Source organism: Strigops habroptila, chromosome 6 (genome assembly GCF_004027225.2).
Source record: "Strigops habroptila isolate Jane chromosome 6, bStrHab1.2.pri, whole genome shotgun sequence".
NCBI lineage: Eukaryota > Metazoa > Chordata > Aves > Psittaciformes > Psittacidae > Strigops > Strigops habroptila.
The window spans coordinates 62,367,485-62,379,339 of NC_044282.2; the positions used below are offsets into that span (position 1 = coordinate 62,367,485).

At 61.5% G+C, this 11,855-nt stretch overlaps 2 protein-coding genes across 5 annotated transcripts; one reads left to right on the forward strand and one right to left on the reverse strand.

Annotated features, from left to right (window-relative positions):
* Positions 1-1,113: 1,113 nt before the first annotated feature.
* On the reverse strand, positions 1,114-6,235 carry LOC115609200. Its single transcript, XM_030489012.1, has 2 exons — positions 6,149-6,235; positions 1,114-5,495 (listed from the first exon to the last, which is right to left on the reverse strand). Exon 2 carries the CDS (start codon positions 5,262-5,264, stop codon positions 1,518-1,520), a length of 3,747 nt encoding a protein of 1,248 aa, XP_030344872.1. The 5' UTR covers positions 5,265-5,495; positions 6,149-6,235; the 3' UTR covers positions 1,114-1,517.
* Positions 6,236-6,345: 110 nt separating this feature from the next.
* Positions 6,346-11,517, forward strand: CLU (clusterin). 4 transcript variants are annotated; one of them, XM_030489014.1, is made up of 9 exons: positions 6,346-6,944; positions 8,091-8,197; positions 8,762-8,910; positions 9,068-9,238; positions 9,434-9,851; positions 10,397-10,510; positions 10,619-10,845; positions 11,084-11,265; positions 11,346-11,517. In XM_030489014.1, the coding sequence occupies exons 2-9, from the start codon at positions 8,113-8,115 to the stop codon at positions 11,353-11,355; spliced, it is 1,356 nt and encodes a 451-aa protein (XP_030344874.1). In that variant the 5' UTR covers positions 6,346-6,944; positions 8,091-8,112; the 3' UTR covers positions 11,356-11,517. The 4 variants fall into 4 exon arrangements, with proteins under 4 accessions (XP_030344874.1, XP_030344876.1, XP_030344877.1 ...); XM_030489016.1 differs by having other exon boundaries at positions 11,349-11,517; XM_030489017.1 differs by lacking the exon at positions 6,346-6,944 and adding an exon at positions 7,781-7,958 and having other exon boundaries at positions 11,349-11,517.
* The last annotated feature ends 338 nt before the right edge of the window (positions 11,518-11,855 follow it).

Below are 11,855 nucleotides of genomic sequence, written 5' to 3' on the forward strand. Positions count from 1 at the left end.
GCTGCAGCTATTTTAACCACTGACTTGCTATAAGATTTGCCATCCAGCTAAATGCTGGTGCTAAATCAGTGGTGGGGTTGCTCTCTTGCATCCATGCTGACTCAGCAGTTCTGGTTCACCACAGAGGCATTAAATATACTTCTGCTGGGGTGGCAGATGGGTCCCTGCCATGAGTCCCTTGGCTCTAGTCCCTTGGATACCTGCTGTGCCCTGGATCCTGCCATCAAGTGCAGCTCGCTATTTGTGGGTCCCCAAGTGAGCCCACTGCGCATCGGGGTGACTGCCCCACACCAGGAGCATCCCACCTCCCTGCTCCTCTGGCTCCAACCAGCTTATGGACTAGGGCTTGGGGTTCGTTCCCAAGGCCTGTGCACACACAGGGCTTCTGATTGCCCTCCATCGCCCTCACCATTGGCTTTAAGCTGCAAAAAGGGGAGACTTAGATGAGATCTTAGGCAGAAGTTCTTCTCTGTGAGCATGCTGAGGCCCTGGCACAGGGTGCCCAGAGAAGCTGTGGCTGCCCCATCCCTGGCAGTGTTCAAGGCCAGGTTGGACGGGGCTTGGAGCAACCTGGTCTAGTGGAAGGTGTCTCTGCCCATGGCAGGGGGTTGGAACTGGATGAGCTTTAAGGTCCCTTCCAACCCAAACCATTCTGTGATTTGATGATTTTCCAACCTAAACGATTCTATAATTTCTATGAATTTAAGTTGCAGAGGGGCTTGGAGAGCTTGGAGAACCATTAGGCGTGATGAAGGATACGGACCCACAACCCTTTGAAAACCATGAGGAGTATGAGGAGATCCCCCAGTTGACCACTAACCAGGGTTGAGATTCGGGTGTTGGACACTGATGGCTCCTTTCTGCATTTCCACTGCTCCTAAAGGCTGCTGAGCCTTGAGACATGATTCCCCAGTGTCGGGGGTGAACCCTCGTGGGCAGTGGAGCGTGAGAAGCAGAAGAGGCCTTGATGCTGTGCAAGCACTGTGATAACCACAGCATTCCTCGGTTATCAGCGCTGTTCTCAGCCCTAATCCAAACCTCCAGCTGCTATGAAAAATTTAACTCTATCCCAGCCAAACCTGGTACAGAAGAGAAGAGGAAAACCAAGAAAACTTGTAGGTTGAGGTAAAAATTGTTTAATAAATGAGTAAGTGAAAAAGGATGGAAAGAAAATACAGAAACAAAAGCAAGTGATGCCAAGGCCATTGCTCACCATCTTCCACAGTGCCCAGCAAAAGTTGTCCCAGCTCCCCACAAGCCCTGCAGCACCATCCCAGCTGGAGAGCCCAGCACCGTGCTGGATGCTATGAAGGTAACCAACTCCAGCTCAGTCAAAACCAGTATACCCAGCAAGTCTTCTCTCCCTGTGCTTGCACACTGGAGCAAGAAGAGGTTATGCGTTGCTTAGTCCTGCCTAAAAGCCCCGCAGCCCTGCCTAGAAGCCCCCCAGCAAGCCCAGTACACCCCTTTTGTCACCACACCACACCACACAGCAATCTCATGGAGGGGACGGGAGGCTACGACAATGGATCATCCCCGCTTGGGCAGCTCCTCAACAGCATGGTTTTGGCCCAGTGCTTGTAGCGGGCCCCATCCTCCTGCAGCTGGCTGAGCCGGGAAAAGACATTGCCCTGGGGGTTGGCTTTCCCCTCACATTCCCTCCGCATCTCCAAAGGGAAGCCAATTTGGTATGGGCTTAGCACCGCTTCCTGCGCCCGTATGGATCTGATCCCTGCCAGGATCAGTGGGAGCATCTTCGCCCACCCCTTGCCAGCCCCCCAGGCCAGCCGCTGCAGGACTGCCGTGGCCGATCCCGCCTGGCCAGCCTCCTGGATGTCCCATGGGAGCTCCGGTGCCATCGCCTGCTCCACGGCATTCCAGAGGAAGCCCGGTGCATGCGGCAGACGGATGACAAGAGGCGTCCCATACCGGGCAAAAACCTCCCTGAAGAGCACCTCGGCGGCCCCCTCTGCTGTCCTCTCCTGCACCGGGAAGGCTTCCACCCACCCTGAAAACTCATCCTCCACCACCAAGAGGGAGCAGCACCCGTCCTCGGTCTTGGTAAGGCCACTGATGTAGCCCAGCTGGAGCTGCGACCACGGCCCTTCTATCCGCTGGGGCAGCACCCTGACTGCTCCATCCGTACACTGCAGGCAGTTCTGCACCCAGTGGGATACCTGCTGGTGGTCACCTTCCCAGGACGCAACCTGCCGCACCCGTGCCAGTGTCCCCTCCACCCCATCATGCAGGCAGCTGTGACACACTGCGATTATTTCTTGCTTCTCATGCTTCGAAGGCTCCCAAACTTGCCAGCTGCCCCCAGCCTCACTAGATATCGCCCTAGCCCTCCTGGCCACTTTCAGGCTCCACTCCTTCTCCAGCTCCTCACTCCAGCCATGTCCCACATAACTGATGTGCAGCATCCCTGGGTTGCTGTGGACCCACTGTAGGATGGTTGGCCACAAACCCTTGCCGGAGCTTCCCCGCTCCTGCTCACCCGTCTCGTTTTCCAACCTTTCCACCAAGGACCAGCAGCTCATGTACACATAGAGGGGTGAGGAATGCTGGTGATGGTGCAGGAGCTGCTTGAGAGCCACCAGCTCCGCGCCTGGCACTGAGCCGCCCTTGGTCACCCCGAGCAGCCACCGCTCTTCTAGGTTGACTGCAGCAAAGCCAATGGAGCAATTCTTCTTGCTGGCTGTGAACCACACATTGGCTTTGGGGATGTGGGGGTCCAGCTGCCGAAGGGAGGGAGCGATGGGGACCAGGATGTTAGTGGGGTGGGCCTTTGCCATCGCCCCATGGTTCACCAGCAGCAGAGTCCACTGTGCTGGGTGTGGGTTTGTTCCATGGGACCGCAACACTTTACCCCTTAGGAGATATTTCCAAGGGGAATGGGGCATCTGGATAAGGATGGGGGCCGTCCCCGTGAGGGTCTCAAAGACCTGCACGGCCCAGACCGCTGCCAGGCACCCCTTCTCCTCTGGCAGGTAGGAGACCTCGTGGTCCTTCAGGATGCGGGAGCTGTGTCCCACTGGGACCAGCTGGCCGCATTCATCCTCCTGCAGCAGGGTGGCTCCTACCGCCTCCTTGCCAGTTGTTAACCTGATAAAGAAGGGTTGGGACTTATCAGGGAATCGCAGGGCGGGTGCAGCCAGGACGGCATATTTCAGGCGGTTCAGTGCCTCCTCCTGCTCCGGTCTCCATTCCCACTTGACCTGTTTCTTGGTGAGGCGGTGGAGTGGCCAGGCCATCTCCCAGAAGCCAGGGATGTGATCCTGCAAGGAGCCAAACTGCCCGAGGAGCGAGCGGAGTTCGTGGGCATCCTGCGGGGAGGGCTTTTTGCTGATGTCCTCCCGCTTGCTGGCATGGATCTCCCGCCCCTTGTCCCCAATGGTCATCCCAAAGTAGACCACCTTGGGCTGGACAAGCTGAGCCTTCTCAAACTTGGCTTTAAAGCCGGTTTTTTGGATCAGCTTCAGGACAGTCCTTGTTCGGTCTCTGGTTTCCTTGTAACTTCTCCCAGCAATGAGGATGTCATCGATGTGGGAAATAACCCAAGGTTTATCTCCCTGGGCAAGCTGGGACAACATCTGGGTCACCCGCTGGTTCACGATGGAGGTGGTGCTGTGGAAGCCCTGGGGCAGCCGGGTGAAGAGGTACTGCTGGCCCCTGAAGGTGAAGGCAAACCTGGCTCTGGAACCTTCTGCTAAGGGGATGGCAAAGGAAGAGTTCGACAGATCCACCACTGAGAAATACCTGCTCTTGGGGCTGAGGGTTGAAACGAGCTTGGTTATGTCCTGGGCTATTGGAGCCACCACGATGGGGGTGGCCTTGTTGACAGCTTTGCAATTCAGTGTCAGGCGCATCTTCCCATTTTTTTCGATGGGCCATAAAGGGCTGTTGGAGGGAGATTTGCCTTCCACAACCACGCCATCATCCAGCAGTTCCTGCAGGATGCTCGCCACCACCCTTTCCATGTCTGCAGGCAATGGAGGTTGCGGTTTGTAGGGCACCGGTCCTCCGCTCACCTCCTCCTCCCCAGACACCAACCCACAGTCCATCTCATACCGTGACCACACGTCTGGGAATTCCTCTCTCCACTGCTCTTCGCTCTCGACCCGTACCACCATGAGTCGGTGGATCAGCACTGAAGGACTAGGAATTGCTGCTGGACCTCCCTGCTCCTGGAGATCATCATCGGAGTCCTCCCACATCTGCTCATTCCCAAACGGCTCTGGCTGGTTGTCTCCATGCATGGTTCCACTGACGGAGACAGGGACATCATGGTACATGGCAAGGTCCTGTGGGCACTGCTGTGCTGTGGAGATGTCTGCATGGGTGCTCACCAAAGCACACACGTCTGCAGAGCTGCCCACCCTGGCTCTCGCCCACCCCGGCCCCTGCTCCTGCCAGTCGCTCTTGTTCCCCATCTCCGTAGGGTACATAGTGGTGTCTGTCTGCAGGATCACCTCAATCAGCCTGACTGCCAGCTCTCTTGTGGACCTCCCTTCCCACCTTGCCATGTCTTCTCCATGCTGACACAGCTTCTCCCAGATTTTCCCCCTCCGGTCACCCCCATACATTCCCTCTGCTGACAGAGGGTTAAAGTCCTCCCTGTCACCTGGAGGGATGGTGGCAGCATCCTTGCCCCCCACCTTGAAGCCCTGGCTCTGGGATGAGCCAGTGGTCCTTCCTTCTACATCCCCTCTGGTGCCTGCCTGGGCCAGATGCTGAGTCTGACCCACCTCACCCCCATGGCCACCACCTTCCCTTGGCACATCCCCATCCCTTGCTTTCCATTCGCCAACTGGCTCATCCCAACTGCCATCCCGAAGGAATGGGACCGCACTGTGGACTTCCCCACCTTGGGGGGGGTTTTGGCTGGTCCCCAACTCCTCCGGCAGCCCTGGCACTTTCCCCTCCAGCTTGGCGCACCTCTGGGCAGCCTGTGCCTGCAGCCCGGAGGCTCTTTGGCTCTCCTCGGCTCCTTGCTTCTTGCTCCCATCCTTCAACCATGCGTCATGCCGCAGGAACCGCAGGACCTTGCTCAGCTGCCAGCCCTTACAGGGGCGCGGGAGACGGCAGAACCCAGCAACGTCCTCCTCCGGGTCCCCCTCCGCTGGCTGCCGGGGGCCAGCATTTTCCACCCAGGGCTGGGGACTGCTCTCCTGGATGAGCAACCCCAAATCTGCTGCTTGTGAGGCTGGCGGCGAGGGGAGACTCCCCTTCCGCTTGTTCTTCCTGCTTCGGAAATAGGCCATCACCCCAAAACCCAGGCAGGACGCTGGGTATCACCTCGCCTTCACCTCCCACTGCCACGGCACAGGGGGTTGCGGTCACGCTGGGGGATGCTGGTCTGCAGCTGGGGAGGAAGAGGAAGCTGGGGGAGGCAGACGAAGGTCGGTCAGGCGTCTCGCTGGGGAGGATGGCGGCAAATAACAACCAAGATGGCCCCTCCTGTGGAGGTGTCCCTTCTTCTGTGCGCGGTGGGGCTGTGGGGAGCAGAGCGGGGTGTGAGGCTTGGGGAAGAGGGGAGCCTGCACCCACCTTCCCACAGCCCCCCATCCAGCCGGGGGGTCCGAGGGAGAGACCCTTCACCCCAGGCAGGCTGAGGGGAGCTGACCCCCTGCAGCCCACCCGTGCTCCCAGGACAACGTCCACCCACATATCCCATCACAGTCCTGGGTGAGCCTGCACCCCATGTACACGCGTGTCTCACACACAACTCTGGGAAAGCTTGTACCCCCATGCACACGTGTGTCTCACCCATGGTCCCAAGAGAGCTTGCGCACCCATGCGTGTCCCACACTCGGCCCTGGGGGAATATGTACCAACATGTCCCCTCTACAGCCCCAAAAGAGCTTGCACCTCCATGCACACGCATGTCCCACACACGACCCCAGGAGAACTTGCACCCTCATGGACACACATGTCCCACACATGACTCCAGGAACGCTTGCACCCCCATGCACACACGTCCTGCACACAGTTCTGGAAGAGCTCGTACCATGCACCCGTGTGTCTCACTCATGGTCCCAGGAGAACTTGCACCCCCGTGCACACACATGCGCCTCACTCGTCCCTGGATGAACATGCACCGACATGTTCCCTCTACAGCCTCGGAAGAGCTCGCACCCGCACGCACCTACTACACGCGTGTCCCGCACCCCGAGCACTCGCGTCCCGCACCAGTCTCCAGGCCGGCCCGAGCTCTGGTCTCGCTGGGCCGGGGGCTGCTCCTCCTCCTCCCGGGGGTGGGATCCGCGGGGGTCCGCCCTATCCCGCCCCTTTGCTGGGCGCCAACCATAGCTCCGGGGGGCCGCCACCGGCAGCCGGGGGGGGGGGATGGTGTCGTTCATGCCCCACGGGAGGTCGCAGGGGAGCGGGTCGTGCCTGCGAGCGGGGACGCGTGTCTCAGTTTCCCGCGTAGCAATGGGGGGTGTTGCAGCTCGGGGTGGAGGGAGACGAGGGGATGAAGGGTGTCCCCACTCAGCCCCCGCTGGGTGCGCGGCTGCGGGTGGGAAGTAAAAGCACCCTGGGAGGGGCGAATAAAGGGCCCCTGGGGAGGGGGGTGTTGGGGTGCGCAGCAGCCGGCGGGGTTTTACATCACCCCCCATCCCAACCCCCACGCTCGCAGCACCCGGGATTTGGGAGCCCCGGGGAGAGGGGCCCCATTCTGCGGCGGAATGTACGATGCGCTGCCGAGCGGCACCGCGCCCGTCCCCGCGGCGTCGGGGCGCCGCGCACCGGCCGGCTGGGGGGGACGGGAAGGGGGAAGGAGCGCGGGGCGGGGGGGGCACCGGAGGGGGGCGGGCCGGGCCGGGGCCGGTCCCGCCGGTTCCAGAAAGCTCCGGGGCCGGAGCGGGGCGGACCCGCAGCTCCTCGGCCAGATAAATAGGAGCGGGCGGGGACCGGCGGCGGCGGAGCTGATCGGGGTGCAGGTATGACCCTTCCCTTCCCTTCCCTTCCCTTCCCTTCCCTTCCCTTCCCTTCCCTTCCCTTCCCTTCCCTTCCCTTCCCTTCCCTTCCCTTCCCTTCCCTTCCCTTCCCTTCCCTTCCCTTCCCTTCCCTTCCCTTCCCTTCCCTTCCCTTCCCTTCCCTTCCCTTCCCTTCCCTTCCCTTCCCTTCCCTTCCCTGTAGGGGGGTCACAGGCACTTCTGGGGTGCTACTGCAGGGCTGTGCACCCCAGGGTGCCCCCTGAACCCCCAGGCCATGCTGGGGGAGGTGATGCCGTGGGTTATGCTCAGCCCTGCAGGCAGGAGTTTCCCACAATGCCCTGGGCCAGGCAGGATGGAGCTGGGCCAGGCGGGGGGGGGGGTTATTTGGGGGGCAGCACTTTGGGGGCAGCAGTGCAGTGGGTGCTGCAATGGGTGTGCAATGAGTGCTGCAATGGCATGGGGCCAGTGCTGCTGGGGGGGCCGGAGCCACACTGTGGCTGGGCCATTGCACAGGTTTGGGAGAAGGGGGGTGCTGGGGCCACTGCGCAACCCCGGGGGGCTGCAGCTCCTCATTGCACAACGCCGGGGGGGCGGGGGGTGCTGGAGGTGCCAGTGCCGGGTGCCTGGGGCATGGCACCCTTCCTGGGGGGGTCCTGCCAGCAGTGCCCATCCCTGCCTGCAGCTGGCAGGGGCCCGGCCCTGGCTTGGCTTTGCACCCCCCCTGCCCAAGCCCCTCTCCATCCCCGAGGGGGCCGGGGGGGAAGAAAGGCAGCACAGCTCCTGCAGAGGAGGAGGAGGAGGAGGAGGAAATCCATGCCCGGTCACTGCCTTGGCTGCCTGCCCTGCCTGGCCCCGGGCCTGGGCTTGTTTGTCCCGCAGGCAGGCGGGTGGGGGACACACACGCACACATGGCTTTGCATTGCAGCCCCCCCCCGCAGGGCTTCAAGTGGGACCCCACAACCCAGGGACCCCCTCCTAGGGATGGGCTGCAGCCACCCTGCTCTCCCAGCTAAGGAGGTGTGAGCCCAACCATCACCATCCCCCCAAAGTCATGCCCGGGGGGGGCTGGTCCCCGCTGCTGAGTCAGAGTCCCGTGTCCGGGGGGCCGGATCCTGGCTCCTGCTCTAAGCCCCTGCTCTGCCTGCGCAGGGAGCTGCCTCCAGGACGGGCCATGGCACTGCTGCTGCTCCCGCTGCTCAGCCTCCTGCTCCCCTGGGAGGGGGGGCAGGCGCTCGTCCCCCCCAGCGAGCTCAAGCGTGAGTGGGGGCTGTTGGGGGGGGTGGGGGGAAGCAGGTTGGGGGAGCAAATGGGACCGTGGTGGAGTGGGGGGAGTGCTGTGTTGTGGGGGGGGGCATGGCATCATCCAGTGAGGGCTGGATGGAGGGGCACAGCATCGTTTTGGGGGGTTGGATGGAGGGGCACAGCATCGTTTCAGGGGTGTTGGATGGAGGGGGCACAGAGCATCTTCTCTGAGGGGCTGGATGTTTTTGATGTGTGTGGGGTGCAGATCCTGCCCCGAGCACTCCCCACGGTCTGGGTGGGTAAGGGCTGATGTGGGCACGGATGGGGCCCCAGCACCAGGCTGTTCCTGGGGGGCACCTGGAACCTCACAGCCCACCACTCCCCAATATTGTGGGTAATGGGTGGGGAGATGCAGTCCCAGCCTGGGTGAGATTTTGGGGCACTTTTCTTTGGTTCTGTGAGCCTGAATCAAGCTATTGGCGAGCAACCAGGATGCTGCACCCACAAATATTTGCATGCACTGGTGGGTGCTTCCACTGCCCACTGAAGGATGCTCTTCCTCACCCCCCCAACCACAGAGATGTCAGCAGCCGGCAGCAAATACATTGACACCGAGGTGGAAAATGCCATCAACGGGGTGAAGCAGATGAAGACCCTCATGGACAAGACGAGTAAGGACCACCAAGCCATCCTGCACACCTTGGAGGAGACCAAGAGGAAGAAGGAGGTGAGTGAGGATGAAGAGGGGGTCTGTTCTGACCTGGTACCCGAGCTCACCCCCGCTGGGCTGGGTGCACCCAAAGGGCTCGGGGGATGCGGTGCTGGGTAATCTGTGTGTCCCAGGACCGGAGGGATGCCGTGGGGTGGATGTGGGTGCCTTGCAGGAGGCGGTGCAGCTGGCCCGGGAAAAGGAGCAGCAGCTGGCGGCGAAGCAGGAGGTGTGCAACGAGACGATGCTGGCGCTGTGGGAAGAGTGCAAGCCCTGCCTCAAGCACACCTGCATGCGCTTCTACTCCCGCACGTGCCGCAGCGGATCGGGGCTGGTGGGGCGGCAGGTGAGTGGTACCACAGCGCCCGGTGAGGCTGGAGGGGGTTTGGGTTGGGAGGGACCCTAAAGCTCATCCAGCTCCAACCCCCTGTGGTGGACAGGGACACCTTCCACTGGACCAGGTTGCCCCAAGCCCCTGAGATCCAACCCGGCCTTGACTTTCTCTTTCATTTTGGCCTGATCCTGTTCCCCTGCCTGGCAGCTGGAGGAATTCCTCAACCATTCCTCGCCCTTCTCCATCTGGGTGAACGGCGAGCGCATCGACTCGCTGCTGGAGCGGGACCAGCGGCAGGAGAAGCAGTTTGAGGACCTGGAAGAACGTTTCGGGTTGCTGGAGGATGGGATAGATGACATCTTCCAGGACAGCACCCAGGTCTTCGGCCGCATGTATCCCTTCTTCCGAGCACCCTTCGGTGGCTTCCGCGAGGCTTTCCGCCCCCCGGTCCAGCACGTCCGCTTCCCCCTGCGCAGCGAGAGGCTTTCCCGGGAGCTGCATCCCTTCTTCCAGCATCCCCACCACGGCTTCCACCACCTCTTCCAGCCGCTCTTCGAGATGACACAGCGGATGCTGGAGGAAGCGCAGGGCGGTTGGGAGCACTCGCTGAGTGGCTTTGCCCCAGGTAGGGTTTGCTCCCTGCTGGGTGCTGTGGGCTCCCCAGTTTGACTGAAAACAGTAGATTTACAGCCGGGCTTCCCGGCAAACCTCCTCCTTTTTTATTAGGGGGTGACTAACTTAAGAGGATGAGCTCAACCCTAGTACTACACCTCAGAGAATCCCCGCGGGAGCGCGGGGAATCACAAGCTCTGCTGTTTGCGGAGCTGTGCCGGGATTTGGGGGTTTTCCCCAGCCCAATCTTGGCTGCCGGCGCCGCCATCCTGGGAAGGTGTTTGTTTTGGGCAGGCAGCGCCGTTGCAGTGGTGCCGTCACCGTCTGCCACCGCAGCCCCTGGCCTGGGCGGCTGCGGAAAGGGAGATTTCGAAACACAGGCTGGCACAGAGTGCTTTGTTTCGGGAAAACAGCTCGGGAGGGGGCAATATTCCATGGAGAAAGCACTTCTATGTCTCCACACGGCACCCCGGGGTGTTGGCCAGGGCTGGCCCTGCAGCTTGCCCCCCCCAACTGTGGTGTTTTGGGGTGCTGATTCTGAGCTGGGCTTTCCCACAGAGTCCCGTAACTTCAGCGACGATCGCATGGTGTGCCGGGAGATCCGGCGGAATTCGGCTGGCTGCCTGCGGATGCGGGATGAGTGCGAGAAGTGCCGGGAGATCCTCTCCGTGGGTGAGCTGGTCCCCATGGGACTGGGGGGAATGTGATGGATGCAGTGGGGTGCAGGAGGGCTGGGGGTGAGCCCTGGCACCCCCTAATGCCCCCCGAATCCATGCCCAGACTGCTGGCAGACAGACCCTGCGCAGAGCCAGCTGCGGGAGCAGCTGGAGGACGCGCTGCGCCTGGCCGAGCGCTTCACGCGCCGCTACGATGACCTGCTGCGTGCCTTCCAAGCCGAGATGCTCAACACCACCAGCCTCCTGGACCAGCTCAACCGCCAGTTCGGCTGGGTCTCGCGCTTGGCCAACCTCACCCAAGGCACCGACGGCTTCCTCCAGGTCACCACGGTGAGTCCCGCCGGCACGGCCGAAGGGCTCGAGCCCCCTTCTTCTGCTATGGTCGCCCCATCAGCAGGGCCAGCAGCCATGGAAAGTGGGTCAGGGGGAGAATGAGGCGATTGTGCGCCCAAGCGGGTGCCTCTTGGCACAATAGCTGGCTGCGAGGCTGGGTGCCAGGGCGAGGGGCCGGCGCAGGGGCTAGCCCGGCTCTTCCTGCGTTATGTGCCCCCCTGCTTTCCCCTTCCAGGTCCTCTCCAAGGCTCCCAACCTCGAGGACCCCTCAGCTCCCCCTGACACGCAGGTGACGGTGCAGCTCTTCGATTCGGAGCCGCTGTCCCTCACCGTGCCTGGGGACATCTCCTGGGAGGACCCTCGCTTCATGGAGATCGTGGCTGAGGAGGCACTTCGGCACTACAAGCAAAATGCCATGTGAGTCCAGCCCCCCACATCCCATGGCAGGGCTGGGGCGGGGACATGCCATGGCTCACCCTTTCCCATCCTTCCTTCAGCAGAGAGTAGCTGAGTGATGCTTGTCGCTGCTGCCAAGCTCTAGTGCCTCACCAAGCGCCCTTGTCCCCATGCCAGGGGGCAAAATGCCACCACCACTGCCCCCCCCCCGCTGCTGGTGGCCCCTCTGCACAGCCTGAACAAACAGAAAATAAAGGTAGAGTCGACCCCCTGCCTGTGCCGCATCTTTGGGACGCACCTTGCCAAGCAAATACACCTTCCAGAAACAATAAACCTTCCAAAACACAGCTCTGTGGGCCCAGGGCTGATCGTCAGCTATTGTGAAATGGGAGGGAAGCCACTGCCAGGGATGGGGCAGCCACAGCTTCTCTGGGCAACCTGTGCCAGGGCCTCACCACCCTCACTGGGAAGAGCTGCTTCTTTATATCCAACCTAATGGTGCAGAAGCCCCCCTAAAGGACTCTGGGCCTCCCCCCCTTTTCCCACACGCCATGTGAAAGGGGTTAGGGTGCCAAATCTTCTTCCTCCTTTGGGAGCAAGGATCATACCCA